The sequence below is a fragment of the Panthera uncia genome (assembly GCF_023721935.1).
Source record: "Panthera uncia isolate 11264 chromosome C1 unlocalized genomic scaffold, Puncia_PCG_1.0 HiC_scaffold_4, whole genome shotgun sequence".
Classification (NCBI taxonomy): Eukaryota; Metazoa; Chordata; class Mammalia; order Carnivora; family Felidae; genus Panthera; species Panthera uncia.
In genome coordinates, this window is record NW_026057585.1 from 21,036,991 (window position 1) to 21,059,557 (window position 22,567).

The following is a 22,567-nucleotide window of genomic DNA, read 5'->3' on the forward strand; positions in this document are numbered from 1 at the left end:
ATCGCAATATAGTGAAAATCACAATAAAGCAAGTCAAACAACTTTTTTGTTGTTTCCTAATGCACATAAAAGTTATTTATTTTTTTTAAAGAGGGAGGGAGGGAGGGAGGGAGAGAGGAAGAGACAGAGAGAGAGAGAAAGAGAGAGAGAGAAAGCAGGGGAGAAGGGTAGAGGGAGATCCACACTCAGCCTTGAGCCTGACATGGGGCTTGATCCCATGACCCTGGGATCATGACCTGAGCCAAAATTAAGAGTCAGATGATCAACTAACTGAGCCACCCAGGTGCCCCCAAATGTTATGTTTATACCATACTGTAGTCTATTAAGTGTGCAATAGCAGTATATCTTATAAAAACAATGTACATCCCTTAAATAAAAAATACCTTGATGCTAAAAAGTGCTAACTATTATCTGAGCTTTCAGTAAGTCATAATCACGAATCACAGATCATCATAACAAATATAATAAGGAAAAGTTTGAAATATTGTGAAAATTACCAAAATGTGACACAGAGACATGAGAAGTGAGCAAATGCTATTGGAAAAATGGCATCAATAGACTTGCAGCAAAGTAAAGCACAATAAAACAAGGTATGCATTACTTTCAAAATTCCCTGGATCTTTGGCTTTAAAATGTTTTTTTACTAAGATGTGGTTGAGTGTGGCTACTTTTGTGTTTATGTTACTTAAAGTTCACTGAGCTTTGGGATGTGTAGATTCATGTTTGTTTGTTTGTTTGTTTTTAATCAAATTTTAAAGGTGGGGAAGTTTTCAGCCATTACTTGAGGTGTTTTTTCTATTCTTTTCTTTCTTTTCCTTCCGGCATTTCATTTCTATGATGTGGTGTGCTTCAACATGGCCCACATTTTACTGAAACTCTGTTCATTTTTATTTTTCTTCAGTTCTTCAAAATGTATAAACTCTGTTCACTGATCCTTTACTCTGTCACCTCAAATATACTGCTGAACACCTCTAGTGAATTTTTAATTTACTTTTCGACTCCAGAATTCCCATTTGTTATTTAAAAATATTTTCCATTTACTTATATTTTCCATTTGATACTATCATATACTCTCCTTTACAGCTATAAGCTGGTTTCCCTTAATTCTTTAAATACATTTATAATAATTGCTTTGAACTCTATGCTGACTAAGCATGACATCTAGGACTTTGCAAAGGCGATTTCTGTCGCTTGCTTTTTTCTTGCGTATGGGTCACATTTGCTGTTTCTTTGCATGTCTCAATTTTTTGTTGCAAATTGGGCAATTTAGATAATGTATTGCAGCAACTCTGGATATTGAGCCCATTCCTTCCAGGTCTTGTTGGTTGCTTGTTTGTAACTTGGCCGTACTATTTCAGTGAAGTCTATTTCCCCCACGGTGAGCAGCCACGGATGTTGCCGCTTAGAGGGCGCAGCCTTGGCCATCTGCATTCAGTCTGGGATGTCGGTGGTTTTTAGCAGGGCTCTCTCAACTGTCTCCTTCCCTGAACTCTGTTAAGCTGCTTGCATCCACTGGAATCACACTTAGCTGTTACTCTTTTGTGCTATTATTTTTGATAATATGCTGAAGCATAAATTGCTCCACAATATGATCCAATTAAATTTGGGCCCCTCGGCAGGGGTAGTCTCTGAGGCCAGTCTTTGAGACTTGTAGGACTCTTGGAGGGCTGTTCTTAGCTGCCTCTTTCTCTGGTTCTTTCGGTTAGACCACTTAGCTGGCCTATGGTTTAGTATGTTGCTCTCAAGATGATACCAGCCTTCTCTTGTTTACCACCAAAGTCTCCATTGTTTTCAACAGTGTCCCATGCTATGTACCAATAAAGTCAATTTCGTTCTTACTCTGTTCTTACTGCACATCTCTTCCCCTGGGCAGAATACCTGTGTCACTGCTCCACAGCTGGTTTTTTTGGCTTACCTCTCTAGGTGTGGAAGCTCCACTGCACAAGCAAACTGGGACAAGGGCAACTAGGGCCCAGTATTCTTGCTCTGCCATGCACGGGGTAGAGCTTTCCCTCCATGAGTAGGGGTTGGATGAAGGAAGGGACATCTCAGGTGCTCTTGCTCACAACGGAATTTCTACAACAGAGTGCTACAGTTGGGAGGGACATAAGAAATGTTGGAAGTCTGCACATTTAACTGGGAGCTGGAGAGAAAAGGAACCTTGTGTTCCCACCTGCACATGCCAGGAGTAGATCTATCATCATTCTGAACTGGGGCAGGGAGAAGCAGGTCCTGGTTCAAATGTCACAGATTATCACTGCTTTTATTGAGATTTAGGAGATTTTCTTGCATAAATGCTTTTCCATATGCTGAATTCCCTTAGAACAATTTTCAAAGACTTTAAACAGTTCTTTTAAAAAATAATTTTTACCAGTTGTTTTGCTGGGTACAGAACTCTAAAGCCCTCACACTGCCAATCTCTGGAAGTCGACTCCCCCGGACAGTAATTTTTTAATGAAAACCTATTTCACAAAAAGCACATTATAATTTGCAACACTTTCCAATTTAGGGCTGAAGCAAAGTTTACTTCTTTTATGTTGCATAGAATCTCTCAAAGGCTTCAGAAATAGTCTCTAATAGAGACTGTTACTATACTCCAATTTTTTTCTCCCTTTGTTCCTTTAGTAACAGAATTCCCAAGGTTCAGCTGTACACATGGCTGACAGACTACATTGCAAGGTGTGACAAGAGACAGAATCCTGTCTGATAAATATGAGAAAATACATATATATATATACACATATATATCACATATATTTATTGTGGAATTATAGATATATATCTTATATCACATACACACACACACACCAGACCATGCCCTTAAAGTCATGACTTCCCTTCTTCATTTCCACTAGGTAGAGGTGATACTGGGAGCTGGAGCAGCCATATTTGATTAAGAGTTGGAAGCAAACTATTGGAGAGAGAGCAGCATGAGAGAAAGAACCTAGTTCCCCATCACCACTGAGCTACCACAGCAGTCTTGGGATGTCTATCTAATCTTTTATAGGAAATAAATACAGTTTCAGAGTTAAGTCACTATATTTTTGTCTCTGTTACAGCTGCATATGCCATATCCTAAACTCATATAATGTCATTATGTACTTTGATAAACTTGATGTGAATAATATTATAGATGTTAAAGCAATTATCAATAATGTCAAATTTTCAAGTGAAGAATACTGATTTCTAAGATATTAGGAAGTTTTCACTGTGGCACACAGAGGAGATAATGTTTGCAAGGTACAGTGCGTTAAATTGAAAGCTGATCATGGTCAGTGGCTTCTCCAGGCCCAGCTGTCTGACAGGTGACAGGAGGAATCATCTCCCTGAGGATCGCCAGTTGGGAAGTTCTGATACATTTTATGGAATTGTATACTGGTAAAGAATCTTGAGATCCAAACAGATTAACTTTAATAAGCCCTTTTAACATGTAAAAGGTATAATTTTTAGATTTAACTTCTAAGAGTTTACCAATAATTTTCTCCTTAAATAGTCATTCAGTTTTTTCAAATATATACTATAGTACCAGAGCTACTGCTGTATGGGATTCACAAGTTGGTCTGCAAAGTATTAATAATGAAAGTTGAAATATGTGATCAAATGTCCCTTCTATGATCACTCTCCTGTTTTTATAATCATCACATGCAAAATAACTATGTATTGATATACCTTCAACTAACACTTATTTTCTCTGAAAGAAAAAAAGTGATACTATATAAAGTGATTTTTAAATTGAAGGACACCTATATATCATTGTTTTCAAATTTTATGTTACATAAAACAGCAAGAAATAAAATAATCAGAATATAATATTCTCATCAAAATTAATGGAGGTAGTTAATTAAGCTCATACCAGTATGGTTGTAGACAACGTCAGTAATACAAAGAATATTCCATTCCTTTTTCAATTTTTCCACTAGCTGTCCAACATCATTCCAGGTATACTTTTTATTAGGTCTTGAAAAGTCAGGACTGAATTCTAACTGGTTAGCTAGGGAGTAGCATGACCTAGATAGTCCAAGAGTCTGTAAAGGGGTAAAATGAATCATGTTGTAACCTGCAATGCAAGAAAATAAACAAAGACCACTGTAAGAAAACAAACGAACAAACTAAAACTAAGCAAAATATAAGTTTAGACTTCCCTTAAGTAGTTTCAAATAGCAAGGCAACCATGTAACTAGAAAAGGAATCAAAGACTAGGGTTCAAATCTTAGCTATACCATAAGTGACTTCAAGCAAGTCTACTTAAATCTTTCAGGATATATAAGACAGAGATAGTGAAATAATGCACTTGAAAAAATCGTACACAGTGCCTAGTTACTATTAAGGGTTCAATTTATATTTGTTGGATGGATATATTTACATGTAGAGAAATACAAGTATATTAGCATGTCTTGCTCCCACTTTTAATGTTCCACTGTCTTGTGTTCTGTTTCAGTTATGTCAATAAGTTTCTCATCTCTTTCTTCATATTATATTCAGTTTGAAAGTAAAAAATATTACTCTTCAGTATGTATGGCAGCACACACCTTCCACATGGAAGACAGTTAATCAATGTTGAATTAAAATTATATACAATGATAATACATGTTCCAAAACATTTTAATAGTTTACTACTAATTTTTCTATGTCAAAGTAAAGTCTTAGATACAATAATGATCTCATTTTATTATTAGAGTTCCTTAATTTTCTAAGTTGAACCATATAATTTGCTATTTTTGCAGGTTAAAAATGGTTAAGTCTTAACAACTTTATATGATTCTATCTATTTCTATTACTAAATATACTAAGAAACAAAATTAAAAGGAGAATCAAAGCTCTTGAAATCTATATCACAGAGGATAATTACATTTATTTTAAGAAAGAAAGGAAAGATAGCTGACATTACCTGATTCTTTTGCAACCCTAAGTCTGCTTTCCCATTCATCAAAGGGTCCCATACACTTAGCTAAAAATGTCTGAAGAGTAACACAGTCCAAGGGTAACACGTGATTGTCAGCACCAACATGTAAAATAGGATCCACAACTATGTAACCCCCACCACTTTTTTCATTTCTAAGGAAAAAACAAAACAAGAACTTCTCAATTAATGATAGGAAAAAAAATCCTCATCTAATATAGTCTGACTCTCTAATGGGAAGGTGAATTGTCCCATTTTAATATGTGTTTCTAGAGGCACCTGGGTGGCTCAGTTGGTTAAGCGGCCAACTTCGGCTCAGGTCATGATCTCACAATTCATGAGTTTGAGCCCCGCATTGGGCTCTGTGCTGACAGCTCAGAGCCTGGAGCCTGCTTCAGATTCTGTGTCTCCCTCTTTGCCCCATCCCCACTCATACTCTGTCTCTCTCTGTCTTAAAAATAAATAAAACATTAAAAAAAATTTTTTTAAATATATTTCTAAGCACATAAAATCATTTAAAAAGTTGCAATGAAACTCAATGGAAAAGCCTTGTTTTATCCTTTTTCCAATCTCTACATAATGACATAGTATGTATAATATCTAGTAATGTTGCATTAAGGAAAAATAAGCATACCTATCAGTAATAACAAGGACACTCAAGCAAATAGCATCTTATAATGAAGTTATATGAAAAGACTATTCAAGTGGTTACTTAAAAAAAAAAAATTGAATCTGCAATGAGTCTTACAATTGCTTCCTAGGAACTGAAGAACCATATTCTATTTGCATCTCAAAAAATCCTGTAAAAAATTGCAGTCCATGGTTTATATATTAACTTTTTTTTACAAGCTAGATAATTTAACTAGATAGAATGAATTAACTTTTTCTCCCCCAACATATAGGACACCTGACTTACCCTTGAAGGAAGTAATACTGAAATGATCCAGCTTGCTGAAGATTAAGTTTACAGTATTTATCAGAATCATCTTCTCTTTCTGTTGGATTTTCCCATTCCAGGGAACGGAATTTTTCTCGATTAAATGGTTCTCCAGGAAATGGGTAATTTGTAAATACAGTAACTGCTTTTCCCTGTAAAGTGGGGCCTAGTCGGAACTGTAGTTCAAACCCTAAACAAAAAGCACATTTCAATAAACTCATTGTAAGAATTTAAATTACCACATTAATAAATAAATGATTTAGTTAAGGTTTTACAAAAACTATGGTTTCTCAACTATGTTTTAAATATATATATTATATAATATATATACATATTATATATTATATAATATATATATGCTAATATACAACACTGCTGGTTTTGGAACTATTCTGCAATCTAATTTAGCTGAATTGTATATTTTAACATACAGTATACAACACAGAACTGTCTGCTCTGTATTGTCCCTCTCCTCTCTTCCTGGAAATTGATTCCTATTTGCATGGCTACTTTGGGATATGCAAGTTCTTTTTTTTTTTTCCTTTTTAATAACATGTCTTCAAGTTTATTGAGAGTACTTTTAGAAAATTAGGATAGCTTTAAAGTGAAAAACAAATGAAATTTTACCGAACTTGAAATCTTTCTAATTCCAGAACAGTTAACATACAGTGTTACATTATTTTCACATGTACAATATAGTGATTCAACAATTCTATATATTACTCATTGCTCATCATGATAAGTGCATTTTTTAAAATATATATATATATTTAAAAAATTTTTTTTAACGTTTATTTATTTTTGAGACAGAGACAGACAGAGCATGAACGGGGGAGGGGCAGAGAGAGGGAGACACAGAATCTGAAACAGGCTCCAGGCTCTGAGCCATCAGCCCAGAGCCTGACGTGGGGCTGGAACTCACGGATCACGAGATCGTGACCTGAGCTGAAGTCGGACGCTTAACCAACTGAGCCACCCAGGCGCCCCTAAAATATATTTTTTAAAGTTTATTTATTTTGAGAGAGAGGCAGAGACTGAGAGAGCAAGTAGGGGAAGGGCAGAGAGAGAGAGGGAGAGAGAGGGTCAAGCAAGCTCCATGCTCAACATGGAGCCTGATGCAGAGCTCGATCCCATGACTGCGAGATTATGACCTGAACCAGAACCAAGAGTCGGATGCTCAACCAACTGAACCATCCAGGTGCCCCATGTATTCTTAATCCCCTTCACCTATTTCACCCATCCCCTTACCCACCTTCACTCTAATAACCATCAATTTGTTCTCTGTACTTAAGAATCTGTTTTTAATTTGTCTCTTTTTTTCTTTGTTATGCTTCTTAAATACCACATAGAGTGAAATCACATGGTATTTGTCTTTCTCTGACTGACTTATTTCACTTAGATTATATTCTCTAGATCCATCCATGTTGTTGCAAATGGCAAAATTTTGTTACTTTTAATGGTTGAGTAATATTTCATTATATACCGTATCTTCCTTATCAATCTATTGATGGACACTTGGGCTGCTTCCATAATTTGGCTACTGTAAATAGTGCTACAATAAATATACGTGTGCATGAATCTTTTCAAATTAGTGTTTTTATATTCTTTGGGTAAATATTCAGTAGAGGAATTCTGGATCATATGGTAGTTCTATTTTTCATTTTTTGAGGAGCCTCCATACTGTTTTCCACCATGTCTACACTAGTTTGCATCCTCATGTTTTAGTATTTAAGTATTTTTTGGAATTCTGAGGGCCAAAACATTCCCAGTTTTGCCTAAGTTAGGCTATTTCTATTAAAATGTATCTGAGACATCTATAATGTATTGCAAGTATTTTGCCATGGGAGGCAAAAAAAAAAATTAACACATTATAGTCATAATTTTACTATAAAATAAAATTACGGTTGATTCTGGGAAGATTTTATATCTTGATACCAGAATGTGAAAATTCTGACTACAGTAAAGTCTGTTAGAAATATAAAGCAAATAACAGTATACTTATGATGAGCACTGAGTAATGTATAGAATTGTTGAATCACTATTGTACACCTGAAACTAATATAACATTGTATATTAACTATATGGAATTAAAATTAAAAAACCTAATAAAAAAAGAAATATAAGGCTTAGAAATTTTAATCATGAAGATAACAATTCAATTAATGATGGGCAATAATAACCAATGAAGGCAGGAAAATTTAGTTCTGATGATTATAATCTTTAAGCTTAAGGAAATTAAAAAATATTTTATTTTACTTTTTATTTATTTTCGAAGAACAATTGACATACAATGTTGTATTACTTTCAGGTGTACAACATAGTGATTCAACAATTCTACACATTACCCAGTGCTTACCACAGTAAGTGTGGTCACCATACAATGTTATTACAGTATTATTGACTATATTTCCCACACTGTACTCTTCATCTCTGTGATTTATTAATTTTAAAACTGGAATTTTTTACCTCTTAAGAAACTTTTTGAGAAGAAGCATACTAATATCTATATTTTTAATGCTCAATTTATGAAACATCTAACAAAGTATAAAAAATTATGTCATGAGTGCATACTATGTATAGGAAACAAAATAGACAATGATCTCTGCCCTTGTGGAGCTTGAGTTCTAAAGGGGGAAGGCAGCCATTAAACAATGAACATGATAAATAAGTAAGAAACAACTGTATATCAGGGAAGGATAAATGCTAAGAGAAGAAAGAAAAATCAGAGCAGTGTAAGGAAAATGGGGATAAAGGAGCGATGGTGGGGAGGCAGTAGCAATTTTTAATATTAAAAAGTTGACGAGCTAGAGAAAAGTCAGGGAGTTATTAGCCACATGGCTATTCATGGTCGTCCATGGAAAGAATTGACCAAGCAGAGGAAACCAAGAAGACTTGGGGTGGAAGCAAGCTTGGTGATTCCAGAAATAACAAGAAACTCAGTATGTGTGGACTGGAATAAGCTCGGGGAGAAGTAGTACAATACAAGGAAAGAAAGGTAACAGGGGGGCCGGATCATGGTCTTGTAGGCCACAGTAAGAATTTGGTTTCTTCTCTGAATGAAATGAGGAGCCAATGAACAGTTTTGATCAGAGAAGTCACATGACCTAACTTGTGTATTAAATCACTTTGTATATTATATCACTCTGATTATATCATTCTGATTATGTCTGCTTCTGGCCATAATGGAGTAAGTGGTATTAGATTTGTCCTCTGCTGAGAAACTAGAAGAAATAAATGAGACAACTGTTTTCAGAAATAAGGAGTGAAGGACTGTGATGCCAAAGAGAATGGTGATTCCAATGAATTCTCTAGCTTTAAACTAGGAGAACTTTCTGTGCTATGACACAGGAAGCAGAAATAGTAGTCTGAATTGAGGAGACAGAGATTAGAATTTGAGGATGGTGAAGAAACTATAATTTTCAGGGCAGAGTACGGTGCAGAAGAAACCATGCAAAGAAAAAGCTCTAGAAAATTACCAAGGGTCATCTTGAGTCTGCCTGAATACCAGGCTCACACGAGTAGTGTTTGAATCCATGAGGCTGGGCAAAGAACAACTACTAGGAACTATCAATTGACCAATTCCCAGAACTCAGGCCTGGGAGACATTATAATTTTCAGAGTGAAGAGACTTCGTTGAACACCTGTTGTATTCAAAAGATTCATGTCTTATGTAGCAAGGCTAATATAGTCCTAGAGTAAAAACTACTATACCTATCCTGTCAAAGCTTAAAACAGCCGCAAAAGGGGGGTGCTTGGGTGGCTCAGCTGGTTGGACATGTGACTCTTGATTTTGGCTCAGGTCATGATCTCACAATTCATGGGATTGAGCCCCACGTTAAGAGGCTCTCTTAATCCTCAAAAGGATTAAGCTGATCCACAGATAATGTAAATGCCAAAATAAAAGACATCACTTCTATTTTTTTGGGGGGGGCACAAAAAAGGTGGTTTTATTAAAACACAGGGATAGGACCTATGGGCAGAAAGAGCTGTCAGGGCATCACTCCTTTGAAGGAAGACAAAAAAATCCAGAGATATGGCAACAGAACATTTATAATGTCCAGCATTCAATACAAAACTGCTAAACAGAAAGAGGAAGTGACAGCCTTGATGACACAGGTATCTACGGTAAGGCATTCCACATAGAGGAAACAGAAGATGTAAAGGACCTGAGACTTCTGCTTCTGGCAAAGATGGAATGAATAACAGGGATTGGATTTATGCTGTTCCTTGAAACTTGAAAGAAGAAACCAAGAAAAACCAGAAAACATATATGAGTTTTCAAGCCTACACATCAGGCCACAAAGTACAGTGATGCCTAAGAGACAGAAAATAAACAATGTGAAGCCTATAACTGCCCCTTCTTACTACCTTGAAAGAATGTCCAGGTTGAGGCACAAGGAGGAGAAACCCAGGCAGAGCTCAGCTAACTTCCTAAGCTGAGAAGATAGAGTTAAGAATCTGTTGAGACCAAAGCAGCTAGTTTATAGATAAGAGTAGTTAGTGAGGAGGAGAAAAGTGCCCAAAGACAGAACTCCAGAGATTTGCAGCAGGTCTCCCTTCTGCACTTTGCAGAGTACTGATCAGTGCATGTCTGTGACCAGGAATAGTGCTTGGTTAGAAAAATCAAGTGCCAGATTGGAAAAACTCATAATTCATGAGGCATTGGGTAGAAAATTCAGGGGATATTGCTTTAGGAGTAGAGAACAAAGAGCCCTACACAGGGCATAAACTAGCTTAACAAATCATAAAAGTATAACTAAAAAGTATTAAGATATTTCCAAGTAACTTAACTTCATTCCAAAACAAAGACAAAAAAATTTATAAGAATCCAAAACCACCCAGCATTTTTGGTAAAACTCAATAAGGTAAAACTCATAATGACTGGCATCCAAACAAAGATTATAAGACACACAAAGAAGCAAGAAAACCGAACCCATAACAAAGAAAATAATCAATTAATGAAAACTGACCAAGGAATGACATAGATGTTGAACTAGCAGATAAGGAACGACATCAGTTATCATAACTGTATGCCATATGCTCAAAAAGTTATGTCAATACATGGAAAATATTAAAAAACAAAACAAAACAAAAGATCCAAATCAAATTTAAAAATGAAAACTACGAGGTCTGAGATGAAAAATGGAATAGATGGTGAGACATGGCAGAAAAAAAGATTAGTAAATTTCAAGACACAGGAATAGAAATATGGAAAACGAGGGGCACCTGGGTGGCTCAGTTGGGTAAGCCTTCAACTTTGGCTCAGGTCATGATCTCGTGGTTTATGAGTTTGAGTCCCGCATCGGGCTCTGTGCTGGAAGCTCCAGAGCCGGGAGTCTACTTCAGATTCTGTCTCTCCCTCTCTCTGCAACCTCCCCTGCTCATGGTCTGTCTCTCTCTCAAAAATAAACAAACATTAAAAAACCCCCACAAATATGCAAAATGAAACCAACAGAGAAAAAAGAATCTAAAAAATTGAAAAAGCATCACTGATCTGTGGAACAATTCAAGTGGCCTAATATATAGGTAATTTGAGTCCTCAAAGAAGAAGAAAGGGGAGACATCAAGTATTTAAAGAAATAATGGGTAAAAAAAAAACCCAAATGTGATAAAAACAACAGATTTATAGATACAAAGAAGTTCAATAAGTCCCCAATCAAGAAACATCACACTATGAAACATCAAAGTCAAATTGCTCAAAACCAGTGACAAAGAGACTATCTTAAAAGTAGCCAGAGGGGAGGAAAATGTCACAGTAAGTTCAGAGGAACAATGATAAAGATGATAGCAGATTTCTCATGGGAAACAACAAAAGCAAGAAGACAGTGGAACAGTATCTTTAAAAGTATAGTTGATCCTTAGACAATATGGGATTGAACTGCACAGGTCTAATTACACTTTTTTTTTTTTTTTTTTTTTTTTTTACAGTACAGTCCTATAAATGTAAAATTTCTCTTATCATTTTTAAAAAAAGTTTATTTTTTTGAGAGAGAGAGAGCATGAGCGGGGGAGAGGCAGAGAGATGGGGACAGAGGATCCAAGTGGGCTCTGTGCTGACAGCAGCGAGCCAATGCGGGGCTTAAATTCACAAACCATGAGACCATGGCCTGAGCTGAAGTCAGATGCTTAACTAGTTGAGCCACCCAGGTGCCCCTCCTTATGATTTTCTTAATAACATTCTCTTTTCACTAGCTTACTTACTGTAAGATTACAACATATAATACATATACATACTATGTTTCATCTGTAAGGCTTCTGGTCAACAGTAGGCTATTAATAGTTAAGTTTTAGGGGAGTCTAAAGTTATACTTGGATTTTTGGCTGCATGAGGGGTCAGTGCCTCTACTCTCTGCATTATAAGGTCAACAGTAACTTAAAGAAGAAAACTATCAGCCTAGAATTCTATACCCAGTGAAAATATCTTTCAAAAATAAAAGTAATCAAAGCCAGGTTTTTCTTTTCTTTTCTTATTTTTTTTTTAAGTTTTATTTATTTAAGTAATCTCTACACTCACTGTGGGGCTTGAAGTCACACTCCTGGGACCAAGAGTCATGCATGTGCTCCTCCAACTGAGCCAGTCAGGTGCCCCAGACCTCACAGTGTTAGAGAAAGACGTTACAAATAAGCAAGGGGAAAGCTACAACAAACCCTGTTGTGGTGGATATGAAGCATAGACATCATCATGAACTGCTATTTAAATATACATAATGAACGCCAGTTTGATTCCAAGCAAATCCTGAAATGCAGAACATGCAGATATGTCATGTCACATCATTTCTAAAATTGCTCTAGTAGAAGTAAATTCTCACAATGATGTTCAACAGATGGTAAATTCTACACCACAGTATTAAATACTGGATAAGCTAGTCTTTATGAGCAAAATATCTCAACAAAAGACATTGGGAGAATGATGGACTCTTTCAACTTACTGTAATCCAATCAAACACCTCTACCTTTGCCTAGATAAATACGAATACTCTGGCATACTGCAGTATGGATAATGTGAGAGATGGAAGTTCTAGGAATTCCTGCAAAAAATTATAATTTAGTGATAAGTCCTGCTAACCATATTTTTGGATTGTACTAAATAATGAATATAAATTTTTCATAGCAAATGGTTTTAGCAAGTAAGAAACAAATTATCCAAATGGTATTATTAAGTAACTGCAAAAATCCAGGGACTCACTTCTATTTCTCACATTGTACAGTGAAACTTATACTTTCTTTTCCAAGTAGCTATATATACAAATTTTTCTATAATTGGCATAAATATTCTAGGAATATAATAAGGCTTATGTTTGACTTAATAATTTCATATAGACATGTATTTTCTTAAGAATTAATCAGTGATGTAAACATAGGCTATATTCATAACAGCTTCATTTATTATAATTAAATAAACTGACAACAAATTAAATATCTAATGATTGGAAATGATTAGATAAGTTGTGGTACAAAAATGGTATTATGTAAGCTAGAATATTACAAAGTCATTATAAGTCATGTTATCAAAATATATTTAATAACATAGCTACTTTTATTCTGTTTTGTCAATTTTATGCATCTATATAGATCTATTGAAATCTTTTCTAGATGGCTTCCCAGGGGACATTTAAAGAAGATTTAATATCTATTCTTGTCAAACTGTTCCAAAAATAGAAATAGAAGGAAAACTTCCAAACTCATTCTACAAAGCCAGCATTACCTTGCTTCCAAAACCAGAAAAAGACCTCACTAAAAAGGAGAATTACAGGCCAATATCCCTGATAAACATGGATGCAAAAATTGTCAACAAGATATTAGCAAATCATTCCTAAGTATTTTATTGTTTTTGGTGTAATTGCAAATGGGACAGATTCCTTGATTTCTTTTTCTGCTTCATTATTGGTGTATAGAAATGCAAAGGATTTCTGCATGTTGACTTCATATCCTGTACTTTTCTGAATTCATGTATTAGTTCACAGTACATTAAAAGAATTATTTACCAGGGCTGGTTCAATATTTGCAACTCAATCACCATGATACACCACATTAATAAAAGAAAGGATAAGAACTGTACAATCCTGTCAATAGATGCAGAAAAAGCATTTGACAAAATACAGCATCCACTCTCAATAAAAACCCTCAACAAAGTAGGGATAGAGCAAACATACCTCAACATTATGAAGGTCATATAAGAAAGACCCACAGCTAATATCATCCTCAATGGGGAAAAACTGAGAGCCTTTCCTCTGTGGTCAGGAACAAGACCAGGATGTCCACTCTCACCATTACTACTTAACATAGTATTGGAAGTCCTAGCCTCAGCAATCAGACAACAAAAAGAAATAAAACGCATTCATCTTAGCAAGGAAGAAGTCAAACTCACTATTTGCAGATGACATGATACTCTGTAGAAAACCCAAAAAACTCCACCAAATAATTGCTAGAACTAATACATGAATTCAGAAAAGTATAGGATATGAAGTCAATATGCAGAAATCCTTTGGATTTCTATACACCAATAATGAAGCAGCAGAAAAAGAAATCAAGGAATCTATCCCATTTGCAACTGCACCAAAAACAATAAGATACCTAGGAATAAACCTAACTAAAAAGGTAAAAGATCTGTACTTCGAAAACTATAGACTACTTATGAAAGAAATTGAAGAGGACACAAAGAAATGGAAAAGCATTCCATGCTCATCGACTAGAACACTGTTAACATGTCTATACTATTCAAAGTAATCTACACATTTAATGCAATACCTACCAAAATACCACCAGCATTTTTCACAGAGCTAGAACAAACAATCCTAAAATTTGTACAGAACCACAAAAGACCCCTAATAGCCAAAGCAATTCTGAAAAAGCAAAACAAAACTGGATGCACCAGGATTCTGGATTTCAAGCTATATTACCAAGCTGTAGTCATCAAGACAGTATAGTATTGGCACAAAATCAGACACATAGATTAATGGAACAGAATAGAAAATCCAGAAATGGAACCACAAGAATATGGTAAACTTATCTTTGACAAAGCAGGAAAGACTATCCAATGGAATACAGTCTCTTCAACAAATAGTGCTGGGAAAACTGGATGGTGATATGCAGAAGAATGAAACATGTACCTCAGTGTTTATAGCAGCATTATCAACAATAGCCAAACTATGGAGAGAGCCCAAATGTCCATTGACTGATTAACGGATAAAGAAGATGTGGTATAAAAAACACACTGCTCTACTGACTGAGTCAGCCAGGTGCCCCTACACACTTGTGTAATTTTATAATTGGGTGAACATCATTTTATTTTATTTTAATTAATTAATTAATTAAAATTTACATCCAAATTAGCATATAGTGCAACAATGATTTCAGGAGTGGATTCCTTAGTTCCCCTTACCCATTTAGCCCATCCCCCCTCCCATAACCCCTCCAGCAACCCTCAGTTTGTTCTCCATATTTATGAGTCTCTTCTGTTTTGTCCCCCTCCCTGTTTTTATATTATTTTTGTTTCCCTTCCCTTATGTTCATCTGTTTTGTCTCTTAAAGTCCTCATATGAGTGAAGTCATATGATTTTTGTCTTTCTCTGACTGACTAATTTCACTTAGCATAATAACCTCCAGTTCCATCCACATAGTTGCAAATGGCAAGATTTCATTCTTTTTGATTGCAGAGTAATACTCCATTGTATATATATATACCACATCTTCTTTATGCATTCATCCATCGATGGACATTTGGGCTCTTTCCATACTTTGGCTATCATTGATACTGTTGCTATAAACATTGGGGTGCATGTGTCCCTTTGAAACAGCACACTTGTATCCCGTGGATGAATGCCTAGTAGTGCAATTGCTGTGTCATAAGGTAGTTCTAATTTTTAGTTTTTTGAGGAACCTCCATACTGTTTTCCAGAGTGGCTGCACCAGCTTGCATTCCCAGGGTAAACATCATTTTAAAGTTAGAGGTACAATTATGAAGAAATAGATGGAGAAATAATTGCTCAAAGAATTGAAACATGAAATTTTAATACTCAGTGATTGTGAGAATCATAAATATCTACATCTCTAAAATAACGATTAAACTTACTATAGAAGATGTAGTATCATTTTGAACAGGTAAAAACATCAGAGATTAGCTGTCTGAGCATATTTAAACAACCTGCCCCCTGTTCAGTTTATGCAAATATTTTTTTTATCATTACACAAGGATTCAGAGAACATGTAGTACAAAGGTTAAAACTCATCCAAAATCCCAAAACAGTATTTGGATCAGTGGTATACCCTCAGAAAAAAAATTGACAAGCATTCTCTAAACATAAATATTTATTTATTTACAGAATATACACGTATGATGATTTAATAGATTATATAAATCACAAAACACAAAAATGGGATAAGATGTAAATAAATAATATTTTAAATAACTAATTTTACCTATTAGTGGATGGAAAATATCTTTTAGTTCTCACTAAAAATTAATATTGATAATATCTGTCAGTGAAAGCAATGTGATTAAAGAAATTTCATTAATTTTAAGTCTTGGTTTAATATTTTATGATAAAGTAATTAAAATATTCCAAGTTCTGTTTATTGATATTTGGTTTAATTGCATCAGACTTGAAAAAATAAAACACAAAGATATCCAAATTCAAATGGAAAAAGTTCTTAGTGACTATGTTTACTAATCCATGACATTAACTTTTCAACCCCACTCACAAATTATGTAAAGATTTTTGTTGAAATGTGCTAGTAAATATATATTTTCCTTGTTATAAGCAATGGTTTTTATAAGCTAATAAGATATTCTATAGTTATATATTAAATAGATGATTTGAAAAACAACCAAAATCCTTTATTGGAAAGATTTTAAACAGATTGGAAAATTTTGTTATCAATTTTTTAAAAAGGGTAAGTATTTATTTTTATGGCTAAAATCATATGATGGAAGTGTTACTAAAATACATACGCAAAATACTCTTGCTATACAGTAAGGGTCAGCAAACCATATCCAGCCTGTTTCTATAAATAAAGTTTTATTGGAACACATTCATTTATGTGTTGTTTACGTTTGCTTTCATGATATAATGGCAGAGCTGAGTAATTGCAAAAGAAATGGCCCGCAAAGCTGAAATATTTGCTATCTGAACTTTTAGAGGAAAAAATGTGCTCAACTCTGCTCTATGGTATCAATTTTCACCAAAAAGTAGTTAACTTTCTCACTCATGTTTACCTCACAGTTAAATTGTGTTTCCTTTTTCAGAAAATATTTTCTAAGTATCATACTATTGAAAGCTACATGTCATTCCTGAAAAGGACAAATCTCAAACAGCAAATTTCAAACACTTTCTAACTCATTTTTCAGTTTGACAATATCCTGAGGTAAAAGAGGCATTTATGATGATTGTACCTTTTGTTATGAAATATTGTAAAGACTCTACTATTTAAGGAATTATAACTTGTATATCTACTTAACCTGGATTAGGTAAAATTGTAACCCATGGCAACATACCACAAACAAACCAGTGATGGTGTGACTATGAACCCCTTCAAGACCTACAACCTCTACTATTTTCTCAGAATATGTCTTTTTTGTTTATAACTTATTTGATACATAAACTGAAAGCATCAATGTCAATTTATATGTTAGCAAAATTTAAATGCTTTAAAAAAATCTTTTTTTATTACAGTTATTTATTTTTTAGTAATCTCTACACTCAATGTGGGGCTCGAACTCACAACCCTGAGACCAAGAGTTGCATGCTTTTCTGAATGAGCCAGCCAGGTGCCCCCAAATGTAATTAATTTTTGAAAACAAAAACAGATGAAAGAAAAAAAAGAGAAAAGAAAAATCCTGTTCTTTCTATGTTCTACTAGATAGATGAGGGCATAGCCCCAAGAGTATATAGCTACTCTGTAGATGTCCAGTACAAGTCTCTGAAACTAAAATTTTTATATACAGTAAATGAAACATTAGAATACCTAGACTATGTCAGATTCCATAATGACTCACTCGGTTTGCTAAAATTAGCTTAGGTCACAGCAGTACATAGTGTGGCTATCTTATTCCTCATAGAACAGTAGGAATACCTTACTCAGATTAGCCATTTCCCTCTTGCAGGCAACTAGTAAAGTGAGTGATTAAACTATTACTATGAAGTAAATTTTTCCATCTTGTTCCATCTACTAAGTTTATATAAGCTCAAGCTCCTAATCAAGAAACTTTTATAAGTATTTTCTTAAAAAAAGGGTAAAAGTTGAAATTTAACCAACCTATATAAAAATGGAACTCCAGGTTCAGCAAAAACTGACTTTGTTCATTATTCTGCCACTGAATGAAATAGGAAATACAGGGAAAGGCTATGATTTGGCTAGAAAAAAATTTTTTTGGTCTTGCTGAGTTAGAAGAGTCTATAGAGATATTAGCCTCGAAAATGAGGAGGAATCCTTTCTTAGGGAAAAGTGAAAAGAAAAACGAAGAGAGACTTGGTGATCAATTAAATATGAAAGAACCAAAAACTGCCAGAGTTTTTCTTCACATCTAATTGTTCACTAAGTCCTATGAATTTTAAAATGTCTCATACTCTGGGGCACCTGGGTGGCTCAGTTGGTTAAGCGTCCATCCCACTCTTGCCTTCTGTTCAGGTCATGATTTTGGGGTTTGCAAGACTGAGCTATGTGCTGGCAGCACAGAGCCTGCTTGGGATTCTCTCTCTCTCTGTCTCTCTCTCTCTCTCTCTCTGCCCCTACTCCCCCCCACCCCCCCATAAATAAATAAACATTTTAAAAAAATATTGTAAAAGGGGTGCCTGGGTGGCTCAGTTGAGTGTCTGACTTCAGCTCAGGTCATGATCTCGCAGTCCATGAGTTTGAGCCCCACATCAGGCTCTTGTGCTGACAGCTCAGAGCTTGGAGCCTGATTTGGATTCTGTGCCTCCTCCTCTCTCTGCTCCTCCCCCATTCATGCTGTTTCTCTCTCTCTCTCTCTCTCTCTCTCTCTCTCCCTCTCTCTCAAAAATAAACATTAAAATAATAATAATAATAATAATAAATAAAATAAAAGTAAAATAAAATGTCTTGAACTCTATTACCTTTTTTGACTCCAATGTAGTTCAACCCTTATTTTTAACAGATGTGTTTTCAAAATAGCCTTCTTAATGATTTATCTCCAATGTCCCTTCATCTTTCACATTTTAATTATCGTCTATAGTAATATGATCACCTCATTACTGCACACAAAAAAACTGACGTGTTCCCATTTATATCATTTGGTTGAATTTACTGGTTTTAACTAGATTTACAGACTCAGTCACATCATTCTTATTTTATAAACCCTTCATAGCTCCTTCTTCAAATAGTTTGGCTGAATTTAACACTTTTTGTTAGCTTTAACTAGTGTTTTAGTAATGAATCAGCAAGGATTTAATGGCTGTTATACATTGTACTAGGTTTATAATACTTTCCTTATTCTCACAGATCTTAAACTAGTTGGATGCTATAAGATCAATAAACTTTGAGACACTGCTCCATCATTCAGTACTTAATTGTTCTGTGCCTATTGTGTGATTGGAAATCAAAGAAAGAAAATAACAAAAAAATTAAGAAAAGACCTCATGGAGGAGGTAGAATTTTAGCTGAAGGTAGGCAATACACAAAATGATAGTAAAGGGATTTAATGGATATAGAGGAATCTGATGGGGGTGAAGGTGTCAGGAGAGCTATGAGAAAATCCAGGGGAGAGGGAATTGACAGGGGAATTGTAAAGATGTAGGACACTAATAATGAGGAACAATGAGATGCAACCTTGGCTAGTGAAGGTGGATTCTATTAGAGAATGTCTTGGAAGCCCCGCAGAGGCATTTAAATTTGACTTTATATACAGACACCAATTAATAAAAAGAAAGAGATGGCATTATTCTAGCATCCATGTTTAGGCATATGGAAGAGATAGACAAACAGAGACATTTGGAAAGAAATTACAGGGCTTAAAGGGAGATTGCAGGTAAAGAGAAGAAACTGTCAAAGGTGAGTACAAAGTTTCTGGCCTTGGAAACTATAAAAATGGAGACATCACTAAAATAAACAGGATGGGAAACAAAGAAGGTTTGAGAATGGGGAGTAGGAGACGGTTTGGGACATGTTAGATAGATGTAAGCATATCAAGTGGAGCTATCCCAAGGCTATTCTATAGCGTAATACTGGATGAAGCCAAGAATCCAGTGCAAAAATAGATAGGTATAGTGATCTATCAATGCCTTGCACTTGTTTAGGATTTTAAAGCCATATAGTATTAATTTTGAGCTTCAACATCCAGGAAGGTAGAAGAACAGAAATTAACACCTTCATTTCACAAATAAATTAATGTTTAGAATTCATGTGACTTGCCCAAAGTCAAAGAAGTTGTTAGCAGGAAAGCCAAGAAAATTCTAGTTCCTTACTCATGCCATTATACTCCTGGCTTTTAAGAAGCAAGCAAAATTCAAGGCTCTTCTTCCAAAAAGAGCCATCAGCATGGAGGCAACAAGTGAGGCCATGAGAATGTATAATTCTTTGAGGGCAGAAGAAGAGAAGAAGAAAAGATCTCTTGCAGACAGATACAATTAATTAAAATAAGGAAGGAAGACAGCTCAGCAACAGATACCACCAAGTAGACAGAAGCACTCAAGAGGGTAGGAAAAAAATCAAAACCAGGAAAGTGCCGAGTCAGGAAAGCCAAAAATGGAGTAAGTACTCAGTGATCCTAAATGCCAAAGTTGGAAGAAGGTGATTTGGCATGGAGGTAACACATTTGACGGTCGATTTGTTTTTCTTCAAAAATGTAACTCTTGAGATATTGAGGGGGAAAATCCCTCAATGTGTACTATCAACATCTATCTGTTGCACTATTAAAGGGGGCTGCATTTTATTTTTCATACATTAAAACTTCCACTTCACAAGTTACAGTAACACAAAAAAGTGTGAAAGTTTTCAATGTTAAAAAATTATAAAGTCTAAAGAATAAGCTCAAATATATTTCAACATAACCTGATCAGTTTTTTAAATTTTTATTTGAGAGGCTTTTGATATATATAAATAACAGTTTGCTTTTTTCTGTGACCTATTTTACTAAATCAAAGTTTCAATAAAGGAAAAAAATGAGGGCTATGAAAAAGCAAAACTATAGATATCCTCCAAATAAAATTACATATGAAATAATTTACCAAGTTTTATAATAATTAATAGAAATAATATGGTAAATTTCTTGATCATATATGCAACTTCTGTCTTAAGTGGAAGCATGGAAAGAAAAGTGAACTATTTTATCCTCCTAACATGACAAATATAACATTTTCAACTTTATAACTAAAATCAACTTTCGTTAGTGATATTGTTAAAATATGGCACTGTCTTTGCACTAATTGAGTTTAGAAAAGTCTTTGGAAATTTTACCTGTCTTAAAAAATTAGCATGACAATAGATTAAAAATTTAAAAGACACAGCTAATCAAACAACTTGCTACTGACCTTGTTCAAGTCTGAAGAGGGTCTTTTCCAGCTTTTCCATTTCGTTCAGAAGTAAAATTCTAATTTGTTTACTGTGTCCCATTTTGGCTTTTAGAAGATTTGAAATCTTTCAGAAGAATTAAAAGAACTCCAAAATCGAATGAGTTACCCCTATGAAACAAAAAGGAATTAAGATCAAGAAAATAACTATTACCTTTAATTCCTCAAGGCTGACAGCCGCACTTACATGTTCTAAATGTGTTTTAACCTTAGCAAAGCAAAAAGAATGAATCCTATAAAGAAGACCTGAGAAGGTAAATAGTTGTTTCCTCCCTTAGAGAACAATAGGACCAAAGCAAAACTATTGTATTATAGATTCTTACAATTAAAACAAAAAACAAAACTGAATTATTCTCAGAGAAAAGCAATACGTTTTGGAAAGCCTGGATTTGGGTGGGGGGGAAAATTCCCGGTCCCAAGCCAAAGGGCTTTGAAGACTACAAACGGCACTTCTGCTTACAAGAGATTAGTCTGCTCAAAGATAACAGGTGGGAGAGCTCCCCATTCCCAAATTCGGGTTGGAAGCCACCAATGGGGAGATGAGAACAGAGGGAAGCAGTTGTTGCCCCTGGAATAGCTGCTGCAGACATAGGATGTACAGACGGAGCTATAGATAGAAAGAACCCATTTCCCTGAGAGGCCAGCGGCATTCCTAGCACTTACACGGAGCAAGTTATACGTGCAGCTTCTGGGACACTGCAGGACCCGCGACTCTGGTGTTGGAGTCGGGGGAGGAGACGGGAAGGAAAGCAAACGGGGAAAGGCAGGCTGCCCAGGCGCAAAAAGCAGCCCCAGACAAGGAGGGCCGGGCGCCGTGAAGGGCAAAGGGCGGGGCGGCGGCAGCCGGGCCAGGGATAAGGCCGTTGTGTGAATGGCAGAGAGCTTCTCCGTGACTCCGCCTCGCGCTGGTCCCGGAGAAGACCCTCGACCCACCGGGCCTCAAGTTCCCCACACGCCCGGGTGGGAGCCGACAGGTCCCCTCGCCCACTTCCGGGAGGTTCCTCACCCTGCTCGCCGCGACCGCTAGTCTCGCGAGACTGCGGTCAGCGGGGCCGGGGTCCGGGAGGCGGCTGGGGCCCAGGCAGCGAGCTGCTTTTGGTTTTCGGCGCTAGGGAGGTGCGAGGTCGGGAGTGTGCACTTTCTTTACCAGCCTGCGACTTCGTGGTTGAACATTAAAATGCTACGGTAGAAGGCTGCCAGCTAGAT

The 22,567-nt window shown here is 35.7% G+C and overlaps 1 protein-coding gene across 2 annotated transcripts in view; it reads right to left on the reverse strand.

Annotated features, from left to right (window-relative positions):
* The window catches only part of AGL (amylo-alpha-1, 6-glucosidase, 4-alpha-glucanotransferase), an 83,269-nt gene extending 60,904 nt beyond the window's left edge, over nt 1-22,365 (reverse strand). Inside the window, exons 1-5 of one of the 2 annotated variants that reach the window (XM_049616746.1) lie at nt 22,025-22,365; nt 21,323-21,472; nt 5,817-6,027; nt 4,889-5,055; nt 3,854-4,057 (exon numbers count right to left, since the gene is read on the reverse strand). In XM_049616746.1, the coding sequence (XP_049472703.1) occupies nt 3,854-4,057; nt 4,889-5,055; nt 5,817-6,027; nt 21,323-21,404 (664 nt within the window). In that variant the 5' untranslated portion in view covers nt 21,405-21,472; nt 22,025-22,365. The other variant, XM_049616747.1, reaches the window with a different exon arrangement.
* Between the last annotated feature and the right edge of the window lie 202 nt (nt 22,366-22,567).